At 40.4% G+C, this 15,336-nt stretch overlaps 3 protein-coding genes across 3 annotated transcripts; all 3 read left to right on the top strand.

Annotated features, from left to right (window-relative positions):
* Window positions 1–916: 916 nt before the first annotated feature.
* Window positions 917–1,600, top strand: LOC115671828 (polygalacturonase-1 non-catalytic subunit beta-like). The gene has a single exon (XM_030593480.1). It carries the CDS (start codon window positions 917–919, stop codon window positions 1,598–1,600), a length of 684 nt encoding a protein of 227 aa, XP_030449340.1.
* A 4,818-nt stretch (window positions 1,601–6,418) lies between these two features.
* Window positions 6,419–8,685, top strand: LOC115671886 (polygalacturonase 1 beta-like protein 2). The gene is made up of 2 exons (XM_030593558.2): window positions 6,419–6,564; window positions 7,243–8,685. Exons 1-2 carry the CDS (start codon window positions 6,493–6,495, stop codon window positions 8,320–8,322), a joined length of 1,152 nt encoding a protein of 383 aa, XP_030449418.1. The 5' UTR covers window positions 6,419–6,492; the 3' UTR covers window positions 8,323–8,685.
* Window positions 8,686–13,183: 4,498 nt separating this feature from the next.
* On the top strand, window positions 13,184–15,123 carry LOC115671887 (polygalacturonase 1 beta-like protein 1). Its single transcript, XM_030593560.2, has 2 exons — window positions 13,184–13,252; window positions 13,901–15,123. The coding sequence occupies exons 1-2, from the start codon at window positions 13,184–13,186 to the stop codon at window positions 14,906–14,908; spliced, it is 1,077 nt and encodes a 358-aa protein (XP_030449420.1). The 3' UTR covers window positions 14,909–15,123.
* The last annotated feature ends 213 nt before the right edge of the window (window positions 15,124–15,336 follow it).

Here is a 15,336-nt window from a genome sequence, read left to right as displayed (position 1 = left end):
CTAATCTCTCTTAGAATTGGACGTGTAGCAAATCGTCCAATCTCTTTTGAATTTGAACTTGTGACAATCATCCAATTTAGTTTGAATTTCAATAAATAATTTGTTAGTTTGCATTAGATTGATTTCATTAGGCAATATTTAGTTTGTCTTGTGATGGAGTATATTCCTTATGTAGTCCTCGTCCTTATAACGAGAGATTGAGACATGGTAATCATCGTGATTAGACTTAGAAGAACTTAGGTTTAGTTTTAGAACACTAAAAAAAAACAAGGTTTTAGTGACGAATTTTGCGACGAAAAATTTGGCAAAATTCGTCGCTAAACGAATTTTTGCGACGGATTTATTTTTCCATCGCTAATTTGCGACGGATTTATTTTCCATCGTAAATTTGCGACGGATTTATTTTCCGTCGCAAATTAGCGACGGAATTTGTGACGGAAAATAAATCCATCACAAATTAGCGACGGAAAATAAATCCGTCGCAAATTGGCGACGGCATTTCCGACGGACAATTTGCGACGGATTTATTTTCCGTCACAAATTCCGTCGCTAATTTGCGACGACTAATTTTCCGTCGCAAATTCCATCGCTATTTTTGCGACGGATTTATTTTCCGTTGCTAATTTGCGACGAATTTTTATTTCTTGGCAAATTCCGTTGCAAATTAGCGACAAAAACTTTCCGTCGCTAATTTGCGACGGATTTATTTTTCGTCGCAAATTTCGTCGTAAATTAGCAACGAAAAATTTTCCGTCGCTAAATTTCGTGGCAAAATCCTTGTTTTTTTTGTAGTGATGCCATCTCCGATCACCTCCTATCTTTCTGCATGGCAGCACAACTGCTCTGCTTCTCAGCCTTATTATCCTATCCACTTGCCTAAGGAGACGAAAAAGGTGCCACAACACTGGCAGGTGGCATGAACGTGAACAGGGGTGCGGAGCCTAGCAAATTCTTTCGGGAATCGACGCTGAGGAGTGGGAATGTGATCCGGATGCCGGATCTTCGTGTCAAAACGCCCAAAAGGTCATTTTTGCCAAGAAGCATTTCCTCTGGATTACCGTTCTCGACCTTGAAGCTCGCCGAGCTGAAGCAAATCTTCCATGCTAGAGACGATTCCAACATAGAGAAGATCATGGTACGCACCCTCAGCTGGTGCGAGAGAGCGCCGATCCAAGGTGAGACCAAGCGATGTGTTAGCTCTGTTGAGGGCATGATCGACTTCGCCACCTCAATACTAGGCCACGACATCAAGCTTCAATCCACGGAGAGCGTCGGGGGGTCAAAGCGTGAGATCTTGATTGGACAAGTGAAAAGGATTGACGGGAGTAAATCAAGTCCGCCCATGGCATGCCACGAGACTCTATTTCCTTACATGATCTATTACTGTCATGCGTTTCTGACACTCCGGGTTTACGAAGTGGATATACTGGATCTTGTGTCCAAGGCCAAAATCAACCATGGCGTCGCCCTCTGTCATATGGACACGTCGGCGTGGAGTCCAAATTACGAGGCATTCCTTGCGCTCGGGTCGGGCCCTAGTCGGATCGAGGCCTACCACTGGGTCTATGGGGATTATGCGGTCTGGACAGTAGCCAATTAGTAATGAAAAAAATGAAATGTGGGTCAGATTGAATAATATAGGTTGGACCTAGAGACCGAGAGAAATTAGCTACTAACTCTTTCCCAAGTCATCATTTGCTTAAAAGTATTATCTAATATAGTATCTGCTTTGTAATATCCACGAACATAGTCATGTATATATGTAAATGTCGTTATGGTTAGTAAATGTCAAGTGTTTGAATAACTCTGATCTAGTATCTGTAATTATTGCGGTGTGCACGTGAAAAAGTTCGTTTACTATAATATTCTTCTCTATTCAGAACATAACATGACTCCATGTCTCAAATTCTTAAACTGTACTATACCATGGTTAGATTTTTCTTCTCTTTTAAATTTATTTTTCCATCTCATAAATCTACCATCAACAGCTTGATATCAAAACAAATGGAATTATAAGAGATTAATGAACATTGGGTGAAGCACACGATCGATCTCACTTGATTCAAGAATTGCAAGTACCATTTGCTAATTATTTTATTGAATTTTAAGCAAAGGGCTACTTCTAATCATTTTTGCAAAAATTTTCACGTCTAACATCAACAGAATTTGATAACTAAAGAAGAGGGATATTTCTGTTTTGTCCCAGCTACTATTAGTCAGTTGTCCCTATCGACATTATGCATCAAGTGATATACTATCTGAAGTTACTTTCTTCTGTTTTTTCTCGACAAGCATCTACGACTGAAGTTCAATAGCACAACGGAAATTAAGTCATTGGCGCTCCTCAGAGGATTAATTCATTGGTCAAGTCTTTGATTTAGATTCAGCAATTCAGGTTCGAATCTTAGTATTTCCACTCAAAGTAACGTCCGGAACTACGCCTTCAACCGATGTACTTAGACAAAGTGTTTTGCATGCATCGTAGAGATTAGCCAAGACGAGGCTCAGATAGCCCGTCGCTATGATCAAACAGTGGGGTCTTCGAGGAGCAAAGAGAGAGCGGAAAAGGCTCACATCCACATGAATGTTCCAAGATCTTGCTGTCGGCGATATAAGAGCAACCGTTGAGCCAGCGTAGTTGAATGCCCATTAATGTCATCGATAATGAAGGTGACTGGCGAACACCTTTTGTCAATTATCTAAGAGATCCTAGGTCGCAAGATAAGAAGTTTAAATGAAAAGCACTCAAATATATCTTGCTAGGAGATAAATTATATAGGCGAACAGTCGAAGGACCTACTGAGATGCCTGGGTAAGGAAGAGTCGATGTTAGCAATGGCTGAAGTCCATTAGGGTATCTGTGTTGCGTTGCGCATCAAACAGGAATAAAGATGAAATGGCTATTGTGCCGCCATGATTACCTCTGGCCATTGATAACTAAAGACTGTATCAACTATGCTAAAAGTTGTAAGTCTTGCCAAATGTATGGGCCTGTACAACACGTATCGGCTTCCATGCTAAAGCCCATTGTTAAGCCCAGGCCATTTAGAGTTTGGGCGATGGATGTAATTGGTAATATATATCCTCCATCGACCAAGAAACATAGTTTTATTCTGGTCACGACTACATAGTGGGTGGAGGCCGTGTCTTACAAAAATATCACATAAACAACAGTAAGAGAATTCATAGAGGAAAATATTATTCACCGATTCGTTATACCCAAGACTACGACATATTATTCATAGTGGAACATATTATTCACTGATCCAGTATACCCGAGAATTCATCGAACCATGAGGAGTAGTATTTTCTATGATAAGTACATTAAAAGTCATAAAACTTATCACAAAAGTGTAATTGAATTATAAAATTTTCGAAAATTGCAATCATATCCTAAAACTAACCAAAGTGGTGTAATTAAGTCCTCCGTGATATATATTTCCGAAAAAAAAAATCCCGATCAGTTACCGCAAGAAAAGAGTTATTGTGAAGGAGAGCGACAATAGATTCTCAATTATTTGATGGACAATAACCTCATGTACCTGTGTAAGGTGACAATCCTACATTTCCTGTCCCATAATGCTTATTTTATTAAATTGTGAGCCACAAAATTCATTGGATTTATCGTCATTATCCCTCAATCTATCAATTGGAGCACTACTCGCCAAAAATAAGGATGCTGATGTGAAATTGACACCATAGATATTAGTGCCCACGTAAAACTTCAATTGGTCCTTTTCTAATATTTTCTAACTAACAATAAGAATAGTTAAAAAAAACAATGCCAGGACAGGTGGCGTGCTCACATGTCAAATGAATGCACATATAAACTCAACTTAAAAATATTTACCCTCCATCAGCTTCGCCCACAATTACACCAGTCACCACTAGTAGAGGCCTCTATAGCATCGCCATCAAGCCGGGCATCCTTCTTGCGGGCATAGCCATCTCTCTCTCTCTCTCTCTCTCTCTCTCTCTCTCTCTCTCTCTCTTCCTACACACTCTATAATTTCTTTTCAAAAAAAAATCTTTATTAGTTATTGCAAGAAAAGAATTATTGTGAAGGAGAGTGACAATAGCTTCTCAATTATTCGATGGACATCAACCCATGTACTTGGGTAAGATGACAATCCCACGTCTTGTCTCATAATGTTTATCCCATTAAATTGTGAGCCACAAATTTCATAAATATCTTTAGATTTATCATCATCACTTTCAAAGATCTCAATCTGCCAATTGGAGCACTTCTCACCAAAAATAGGGATGCTGATGTGAAATTGACACCATAGATGTCTAGAAGTTAGTGCAGACATAAACCTCAATCGATCCTTTTTCTAATATTTTCTTGTTAAAAATAAGATAAATTAAATTAAATAATACCATGATGGGTGGCATGCATTCACATGTCAAATGAATGCACATGTAAACTTAACATAGAGATATTTACCCTTCATTAGCTTCATCCACAGCTACACTAGTCGCAACTAGTACTGGCCTCCATAGCATTGCCATCTATCCGGGCATCTCTCTCTCTCTCTCTCTCTCTCTCTCTCTCTCTCTCTCTCTCTCTCTCTCTCTCTCTGAGGAGGTAGGCACAAGCTTTGTACCGTCGTCATCGAACCAAGAGGAGTAGTATTTTCTAAGAATAAGTGCACCAAAATTTCTAGAAAGTACACTTGAATCCTAAAATTTTTGGAAAGTGTAATCATGTCTTAAAACTTGTCAAAATGGTGTAATCAAGTTCCTCTATTGACTCCGTCTCATTTGACCGCCGGAAAGTGCTGACATGATTATTTTTATTACATTCTTAAGACACGTGACACCTACTAAGCGCCTCATCAAATAATGAAAATTTTAGAAAAAAATTTAAATAAAAAAGAAAAAGAAAAGAAAGATCTCCTCTTCTGGTTTCCCAAAGAAACAATGGTTTCGATTCTTGGCGAGCGAAAGTTGAGATTAAAGGCAATGAATCTCTTTTGAGAGGGGTTCAACCTTCGTAGATCGCCTGCGGAGAATTTCTTGGATTAGTTTTAAATATGAAAGACTCCCATTATTCTGCCATGGCTGTGGTAGGATTGGCCATGGCCTCCACAGCTGTACCTTCATCAAAGATGCCGACGACGGAGAGGTGCTCTCGAATTTGCTGGCTAAGTCCAACCTTCTCTGCATAGATCCAGTTCAGTCGGTTCCAATTCGCACTTTCGATAGGGAACACTGAAAATTTGAGAAAGACTTCCAACCGCTCGCGAAAATAGCAAAAAAATTTAAAAAAAGAAAAACAAAAGTTCAGGAGGAAGATGTAGATGTCTATGCTGGGGCAACGACATTATCCCCTCTTTTTTTCTGGTCTGAATCCCCCTTCTCCACATCCTTCAAAATCAAGGAGGAGCTTTGCAGTTCCCAAAAAATACCTCATATGAAAGGAAAAGGGTAAAGGAGAAGGGGAGTCAGTCTTCGTGCAAGGTCTTGCCCCTTTTTCTCAAAAGGGTTAATATCACAAAAAACCTTAAATTAGTACACGTGTGATAAATTTATCTCAAATTAATTTTTTATCACGAAAAATCCCAAACTAGTATATCTGTGACAAATTTACCCTAAATTAATTTTTTGACCACCAAAAATCCCAAACTTATATATTTACGACAAATTTACCCTCCGTTAAATTGAATTAATACAACGAAAAATCACAAACTGATATACCTGTGACAAATGGAACGTAAAACCCTAAACTGGTACACGACTACCACATGTCATCCAACACAGAATTTAATGGTAAAATTTAACGGAAACTAACAGAGGGTAAAAGATGTACCAGCTTGGGATTTTTTATGGTCAAAAAATTAGTTTTTGGTAAATTTGTCACAGATGTACCAGTTAGGGGTTTTTCGTGGTATTAACCATTTTTAAAAAAAATTGTTCTTTTTTTTTCCTCCTATGTTCCTTTTCTTTCCTTTTTTTGAATTTTTTGAATTTTTAAAATTTTTCTTTTAAAATTTTCAATTTTTTTCTAATTTAGCACTTGATGAGCACCGCCACATGTCTTAATAAAATAATAAAAGAAACGACATTAGCATTTTCCGTTAGTCAAATTGAATAGAGTTGATGGAGAGACTTTATTGTACCAGTTTAACAAGTTTTAATACTCAATTGCACTTTTTACGATAAATTTTAAGACTTATAGTGCACTAATTCCTATTTCCTATAGCCATCCATCCACGTGCATAATGTGTGGATGGCTCCATGCCTTTAGAACGAAATACTATAACGTTGATTCCAACGGGAGTAGTCCCCACACACAACGCCAAATACTTATTCGTGCGTATAAAAGGAAAACCATATTTTGCAAGTTCAACTAGAGACACAGTGGTTCTTTTGTTCCTTTCGCTTTATCCATTTTGTCCTTAACGAATCTCTGGTCCTATAAATTTCTGGCTCAATCGACCAAACCCTACGACAATCATCAGCATTTCCGCCCCCTGATTGAACAAATACATGTGCAACAGTTTCAGCACAATGGCTCTCCCCTCCCTCTTCCTCCTCCTCCTCCTGGTCTCTTCTCTCCATGTCAGTAATTTGTCGAGCTCTCATCATCCATGCGTATCCAACTGCTCATCTCTCTCTTTGTGTTTTCATGCGGAGACAGGGCTATTTGTTTACTTCGATATCTTAGTGTTTAATCAGTATATACTTTTTACCTAAGAAGTACAGTGCATAGGTTGTCGGACCAAATGGGCAGCCAAGGCTTCCTAAGAACTACTTGATATAATTTACGCACGCAAGAAACTAAATATGTTAGTTTGTATCAAAATCTAACCTCATAATATTATTTATTTCTCGTGTGGATTATCTTAACGCATGTCAGTTGGTCGATCATGTTTATGTGTTCTTTACGCTAACAAAGAAATGTGAATGAAACGTAGATAATCAAGTGAAAATGTAAAGCTTTGATAGTATGAAAGCATGTAAGTTGCAGCAGTCATTTTAAATGACTGAGCATGACGTTACCACTTTTAGACACAAGCATCAGATAACATACGTTAATAATTGTTAGGAATAAATTGTTGGGTCATCTGTGTTCATTGTAAAGATAATTCCAATCATGTTATTATGTGGTTCTAATCTCGTGTTACGTGACTTATACTTTTTTGCATGTGCGTTACAATGTCCATTCTAATCGTGACTATATAAACTTCTAGCTAACAGTCACTCCTTGATTTTCTCTTCTGGATTGTCCTGCTACAGGTCCTTACCACCGTCGCTAGAGCCACTCCCGAGTCCGACTCCCTCACCGGCGAGGTTAACTCAATCTCTCCCAAAGCATACCTTGTCAGTTACTGGAACAAACAAATCACCAACAACCTCCCCATACCACCGGTCCTCTTCTTCAAAGCGTCACCCCTGACCGCCGCATCCGCGGCCATCTTCACCCAACTCGTCGCTAAAGGCGCCATCTCCGATCACCTCCTATCTTTCTGTGAGGAGGCAGAACTGCTTTGCTTCCTAAACTCATCATTCAATGGTGTCGCAGTAACAGACACAGTCACCAACCACAGCAACGAGGAGCCTACCCATAGTGTGAACGCCTTTATAAAGTATTACCGCGTTAATGTCGATACTACGGCGAAAACTGATGACAAGAACGTAAATAGGGGCATGGAGCCAGGCCTGTACTTCCGAGAGTCAATGCTGAAGAGCGGGAACGTGATGTCGATGCCCGATCTTTGGGACAACATGCCCAAAAGGTCATTTTTGCCCCGCAGCATATCCTCCAAACTACCGTTCTCAACATCAAAGCTCGCTGAGCTGAAGCAAATATTCCATTTCGGTGAGAATTCCACTGTGGAGAAGATCATGGCGCTCACACTAGGCCAGTGTGAGGTTGCAACGATCCAAGGCAAAACCAAGAGGTGCGTGGCCTCTATCGAGGACATGATTGACTTCGCCACCTCGATATTGGGTCATGACATCATGGTCCGATCCACGGAGGGCACTGGAGGCTCGAAGCAAGAGGTTTTAATTGGGCTGATCAATAGGATTGAGGATGCCGAAGTGAGCAAGTCCATCATGGCGTGTCACCAGAATCTATTTCCTTACATGGTCTATTACTGTCATTCGTTTCAAAATGTCCGCGTTTACGAAGCGGACATACTAGACCCCAAGTCCAAGGCAAAGATCAACCGCGGCGTCGCCATCTGTCATATGGACACATCGACCTGGCGGTCTACCCATGAGGCGTTCCTCGCGCTCGGGTCAGCTCCCGGCCAGATCGAGGTCTGCCATTGGACATTTGAGAGCGGCATGGTATGGACAATTGCCAAGTGATAACGAAAGAACGAAGTGAGGTCAACACCGAATAAATATGGTTTCGGCCTAGTGGTCAAGAGAGAACTTAGTCTCTAGCTCTCTCCAACCCAAGTCCTCATATGCCTTATATTATCACCTAATATAGCATCCGAATCCGATATACACGACCATGCGTCTGTGTTTGGCGTGTGAAAGTTGTCATGGTCAGTAAATCTCGAGCGTTTTATGATGTCTTTGTATTCTCCTAACGCCTATCTCTCAATTTGCGCACAATCCTCCAAAAACTTTCATGAACTATGGCCGAGGACCAATGAGTCCACCACTCACGAGTGAGGAAGTATTCTGACAACTTAGGATTGATGTGAGTCGTTGCCGATGGGTGGTCTAACCGTTCCCATTATGGGTGATATTAATGTAAGATGTTCTAATGCGTGTGGTGGAAACTAAGGTGAGTGATGTTCATCGAGATACAGATAAGGTACCCCATACTCCTGATCAGTAAGGTGCAAAAATGGTGGTTGGGAGTCCCAACTTGATAGTTTGGTACGCTTTACTTTTGAAGAGAAAGAGCTGCCTGGTTCAATCTTGAAATGGGCACCTCTCACTTTTCTTCTTTTGAATTTCCATTTAAACTTCTCTGATTTTATCTCTTGTTTGCACTTTCTCAGTTATATATATTTTGCATATCATTTATATATGTCTCATTAATGTAAATATCATCAGATTATTGCTTTTATTTTATTTAATCATTTATTTTGCTTTTTTTAAGCGCTTGTCATTGGGAAAAAAATTCAATAAGAACCCATAATATGAGAATATACTTTTTAATCCTAAAGATTTCATATAATTGGTTCTCATGTGATAAAAAAGTAAAAACGAATTTTACCTGATAAAATAATGACACTTCTAATACAATAATGAAGATCTTCTTCTTCATGTGGAGTAAGGTAGATGATTTGCAATATTCAGTTATAAAGTGCTACGATTGAAGTGTCATGTATTTATGAGAGGATTACTCGAAAGGGATTTAATATTTCAAGTACGATAAATTTTCATATTGTATATTTTCTTGTTTATATAGAGATATGCAATTTGTCATATGATTGAGAAATCTCTATGTTTATAGCTATAGTTTGACCTTTTACCAATTTCCTCCAAAATTTTTATTGCATATGGAATGATGAACGGCATATAATTATTTAAAATTGCTACAGCAACGGACGGGGGCCTGTTTGGTTCAACTTTGGGAAAGGACCTTTGGGAAATGCAAATACCTTTAGGTTAAAGCCCCTTAGGGAAATGTAAATGACGTTTGGTAAAAAATTCTTTGTGAAACTACTTTGGCCAAAGTAGTGTTTGACTTTTTTTTTTTTTGCAAAGGGCTTTGGGACCCTTTTTTATTAAAAAAAAAAAGTTACCCTTCGCCGGAGCCGGCAAAGTGCTATGGCCGCAGGCGAGCCAGATCTGGCGCCGGCGACCGTCGCCAGACCTCAGGTGACCCCCGGCGAGGGTCACACGATCCAGGCGGCCGTCACCGGGGATCACCCGACCTTAGGCGACGAGGCCTAAGGTCGCGCGACCCAGGTGCCATCTCCTGGACTCACGCGACCTCAGGCCGTCGTCGCCTGGGTCGCACGACCCAGGCCAACGACGCTTGGGCGATCGCGCGACCGCAGACAGCCGTCACCTAGGTTGGGCAACCTCGCTGGCCCCTCGCCGGCCCTTTGCCGTCCAGATCCGGTGTCGTCAGCCGCCCTCGCCGGCCACGCTTTCGTGAAGAAGATAAACAGTAACAATGGGGCAAAACCAGAATATTAAAGTTTGAGTGAGGGTAGTTTGGGAAGGGAAAAAAAAATTCAGCATTTGTGGAATGCCGAAAGCCCAAAGTTTGGGAAGGGAAAAACATTTTTCAGCATTCATTTGGCCAATGCTAGGCCGAAAGCTAAACCAAACGGGGCCGGGATCTTTCTAGCATCACGTTACTGCCAAGACTTTGTTGTGGGCTAAGATTAGAGCAGCCCTTGGGCCTGCATCGCTGAATGGACACTTGCGATGTACTCGTTTCTTGGATGAGCATATCTCTGGCTTGATAGAGATCGACCCATGTAATCAGGATGAATAGTGGAAGCAAAATTGACACTAGTGCATCGATAAATCCAAGTTATTTCGATGTATTCTGTCGTTGGGATGCAAGAGAGATCATCGAGAACGCCTGGAGTTGAAGTTACTATATTCTTTTACTAGCCAAAGGCACGAGCATAGAGGCTTGATTATCTTAAGACCTATGAAACACCCTGCAAGTTTCATGAATAATTCGAGTAATCTGCGCAGATGATCTCAATTAGAGCAGCTTGCACGCAGTTATTGGAATTCAAACAAGTGACCTCCAATTTATGAGTTAAAAATCTTTAGGCTTGCAATAGGCGATTTGTTTTCTTATTTTGTCTAGCTCACTGGGTCAAGATGATTTTACAAACAAAATCTAATTGTTTTATAACCGTTGGTGGGTTTGGATAAAAGTTCTTAGGCTTTGATTGAGAAATCATGGTGAATCGGGTGGAAAGGCTATTTTTCATATGGAGAGTTATAGTAAAATTGTTGACTGTGGAGAAATCAGCTTAGGGTTCTTCATGGGAACCAAGAACCACAGAGAGATTTATCCTATCATATGGTTGATTGTTTCCACCAAAGAACATCACATGATAGAAAATGTGGGCTATACATATTCTGTGATGTAGTTTCATTTTGTAAATGAACCAATTAGACCTCTCCTTTCCTAATCCCTGGAAAGTAAGCACACATCTTGGAGATTTCATTTATCTCTTGTAGAAATGATTATAATTAGGTTGCTCATGATGGCATCTTGTCACAATGACTTTAACCCGAATTCATGACTAGCTAGCCAGTTACACAGTTTATCTATTGTGATTACATGCACAGATACGGAGGTTACGTGGAGAATCTCTTCTCCATGTGAAATTGCAGTTTCCCATCTTGAAAATTTATCTGATTATTGCGCGAATTGATTAATTAACCGAGGCCCGTCCAATCTGAGGTATGGATGGATGCTCTTTTCTTGTTTAATCACATTATTAGGGAAGAGTTGTCCTTTACGATATTGGCATATTGCATTAAGCCATTTGTTTTTCGTAACCTAAGACCTGTCCTTTCTGAGGCATAGATGGATGCTTTTCTTTAATCGCGTTTTTATCATGTAGATTAATGTGACTTACTACTTAAATAGATTTTGTCCTTAGCTAATTCTTAAGTGTTTTTTCCTATTCCCTTCCATGCTTTCATCAATTATGTGGGCCTTCCCATCACCTTCCTTTGTTTTGTGCTCAAACGTCGTACAGATTCTGCATGATGATACAATCCGATAAAAATCCAATCTCTCGCTCTCTATTATTCAGAACTTAGGAATTCCCCCACTCACCAAGGGCCCGTTTGGTCCAGTTTTGAAAAAATGTCTTTAGGGGCAAATGCCTTTAGATTAGAGGAGTTTTCCAAAATACAAATAGTCTTTAGTAAATTATAATTTTAAAATGTAATGAAAACTAATTTTGACTTAAATGCTATTTGGTAAAAACTACTTTTTGAAAAAGACTTTTGCTAATTTTTTTTAAAAAAAAGTCTCACACTATTTCCAGTGGAGCTCAACCGCCAATGGGCCAAAATAGTCGCCTAAGGACGGGGTTCGCCTGAGTCACGCAACCCCATCCTCAGGCGAGGCGGCTTGAGGTCACACGACCTCAAGCGTCGCTTGAGTCGTGCGACGCCTCAGGTCACTCTACCTCAAGCGGTGTCGCTTAGGGTGGCACAACCCAAGCGACAGTTGCCTAGGTTCCCATGACCTCAAGCGGCGGTCGCCACAGTCGTGCGACCCCCCAAGTGGCAATTGCCGACCTCCTTCCCACTCCTCTATGGATACCGTGGGGAAGATGAACAATGTCGATGAACAGTGCCAAGACTTGCATCCTGAGAATGCTATTTTTCCAAAAGACCTCCGGACCTACCTTGAGCTAAAAGCCTTTAGAAATGCAATTGCATTTCCCCAAAGTTAAGCAAAAAAACGAACCAAACACAATTTGCATATGGCCAAGGGACTTTAGAGTCCCAAAGCCCATTTGGAATGCTGAACCAAATAGGACCCAACTTATTTTGAACTTAGAGTCTCCAGACACCAACTTATTTTTTATTTTTTATTTTCCTTTATATCATGCTTTTGATTAGTAGGTCATAAGTTATAGACATCATTGACATGTATACTTAACTAAATTCAAATATGGGTGATACCCATATATGTAAGTAACCAATCAGAAGACTGAGTAGAGGAAATCATGACCCTTTTTTTATATAACAAATAGAGTCAAGGGATTGCTTAAGTTGATAACCGCAATTATATTCCTCACTCGGTGTGTGTGGAATATAAGCCTGTGTATGAGCCTTAGGTTCAAATCATCGCATTTGTGCAAGTATAAGCCTGTGTATGAACAGTAATTACTCGGTGTGTGTGGAATAAAGATACTATCATGACTAGTAAAGATAAGTTAATTTATTAAAGAGTCACGAACTCCCCCATTATTATTAAAAAAAAGAACCCCATCGATAGATTGGTATTATAGATTTGTCTGATAATCAAACGCGATATAATACTTATTAATTGCAAGTTGTACTAGAAAAACTATTAAGTTTTATTTCTTTCGCTTGGCAGAGAACATTTGTTTAAATGCAAGTTAACTAACATTATAAGTTTTGTTTCTTTCGCTTCATTCATTTGTCCTAGAGGAATCTCTCTCCCTCTACCATCAGTCCTATAAATTTCGTGCTCAATCAAGCGAACCCTCCAAAATTATCGGCATTCCCTCTCCCCAAAGAAATGAGCAAGATCAGTTTTAGCAAATTGTCTCTGTTCTCCCTCTTCCTCGTCCTGCTGTTTTCACTCCATGTTAGTTTTCTCGAGCTCTCTTCCCTCCCCTTCCACACACCATAATCACTACTTATCCTATCTTCGAAGTTCGTATGCATTAACACTCATAGTTCGTCGATCTTGTTTGTGTTCCTATATATGTTTAATGAGACATGTGAAACACAGATCATGAAGTGAAAGACATATGTAATGCTTGAATATATAGGAGGTTCGGGTGTGTGCTTGTTTCTATAACGTAGCGTCAGTCTCAATCACTTTATGCTAAGCCAGACATGAATCATTGACGAAGAAAAAATGAACTATAAATCATTCAGATTGTGGACATAAGTTAGGGAATTGTCGGGAATATTTATTATGCTATCTATTTTATTCGTAAAAGTTGATTTCATTCTTGTTATCTCGCAGGTATAACTTCTTGTTACTTTGCTTACAACCATTTGCACGTTCATTACAGTTTCATCCATGTCCCATGTATACTGCAGGGATATTATACTCAGTCTGTTTGGTATCATACTGCGGTTGTGTTGTAGCCTTGTTGTCTTATAACTGAGTTGTAAAGTGTACTTTAGGGTTACTACAGCTTTAAACTGGGTGAACTATCCTAGGTCCGTCGCATCATGTTAACTTTCTAATCACTCGCTGATTTTCTGTTTTATCCCGATATAGGTTGTTCCCACCACCGCTGGAACCACTACCGGCGCCAACTCCCTTGCCGGCGATGCCAACTCAATCCCTTCCAAAGAAAATCTTGCCCGTTACTGGAACGAACAAATCACCAACAACCTCGCCACACCACCACTGCTCATATCCAAAGTTTCACCCTTAACTGCTGCAGAAACGACCCTTTTTGCCCAGCTCGTGGCTAAAGATACCATCTCTGATCATTTCCTATCTTTCTGCAAGGCTGCACAGCTGCTCTGCTTCCCAACCTTATCATACTATCCAGTTGGCTACGATGTCGATAGTGGTGCCACGGCACTGGCAGGTGGCATGAACGTGAACAAAGGCGTGGAGCCTGGCAAACACTTCCGAGAATCTATGCTGAGGAGTGGGAAGGTGATCCGGATGCCGGATCTCCGTGTCATAACGCCCAAAAGGTCGTTTTTGCCACGTAGCATTTCCTCTGGATTACCGTTCTCCACCTCGAAGCTCGCCAAGCTGAAGCAAATCTTCCATGCTGGGGATGATTCAAATATGGAGAAGATCATGGTACGCACACTCAGCCTGTGCGAGAAAGCGCCGATCCAAGGTGAGACCAAGCGATGTGTTAGCTCTGTTGAGGGCATGATCGACTTTGCCACCTCAATACTAGGCCACGACATCAAGTTTCAATCCACGGAGAGCGTCGGAGGGTCGAAGCGTGAGATCTTGATTGGACGAGTGAAAAGGATAGGCGGGAGTGAATCGGGTGCGCCCGTGGCATGCCACGAGAGTGTATTTCCTTACATGGTCTATTACTGTCATGCGTTTCCGACACTCCGGATTTACGAAGCGGATATACTGGATCCCGTGTCCAAGGCCAAGATCAACCATGGCATCGCCCTCTGTCATATGGACACGTCGGCTTGGAGTCCAAATCACGAGGCATTCCTTGCACTTGGGTCGGGCCCTGGTCAAATTGAGGCTTGCCACTGGGTCTATGGGGATTATGTGGTCTGGACAGGGGCCAATTAGTAATGAAAAAAAGTGAAGTGTGAGTCAAATTGAATAATATAGGTTGGACCTAGAGACTGAGATAAATTAGCCGCTAGCTCCATCCCTAGTCATCATTTGCTTAAACGTATTATCTAATATGGTATCAGCTTCGTAATATCCACGACCATAGTCGTGTATATATGTAAATATGGTTGTGGTTAGTAAATGTCAAGTGTTTGGATAATTTTGATCTAGTATCTGAAATTATTGTGGTATGCATGTGAAAAATTTCGTTACCTAATATCCACCTCTTTCCAGAAAATAACATGATTCCATATCTCAAATTCTTAAGCTATACTATACCATTGTCAGAGATTATCTTCTTGTTTAATTTTATTTTTCCATCTTATATCTCTACCATCAACGCCTTGACATCAAAACAAATGGAAAGTATAAGAGATTAATGA

This window comes from Syzygium oleosum, unplaced genomic scaffold (genome assembly GCF_021117445.2).
Source record: "Syzygium oleosum isolate NSW1041296 unplaced genomic scaffold, Sole_v2.1 Sole_v2.03, whole genome shotgun sequence".
In the NCBI taxonomy this organism is placed as follows: domain Eukaryota; kingdom Viridiplantae; phylum Streptophyta; class Magnoliopsida; order Myrtales; family Myrtaceae; genus Syzygium; species Syzygium oleosum.
This window is presented reverse-complemented; position numbering and strand designations above follow the sequence as displayed.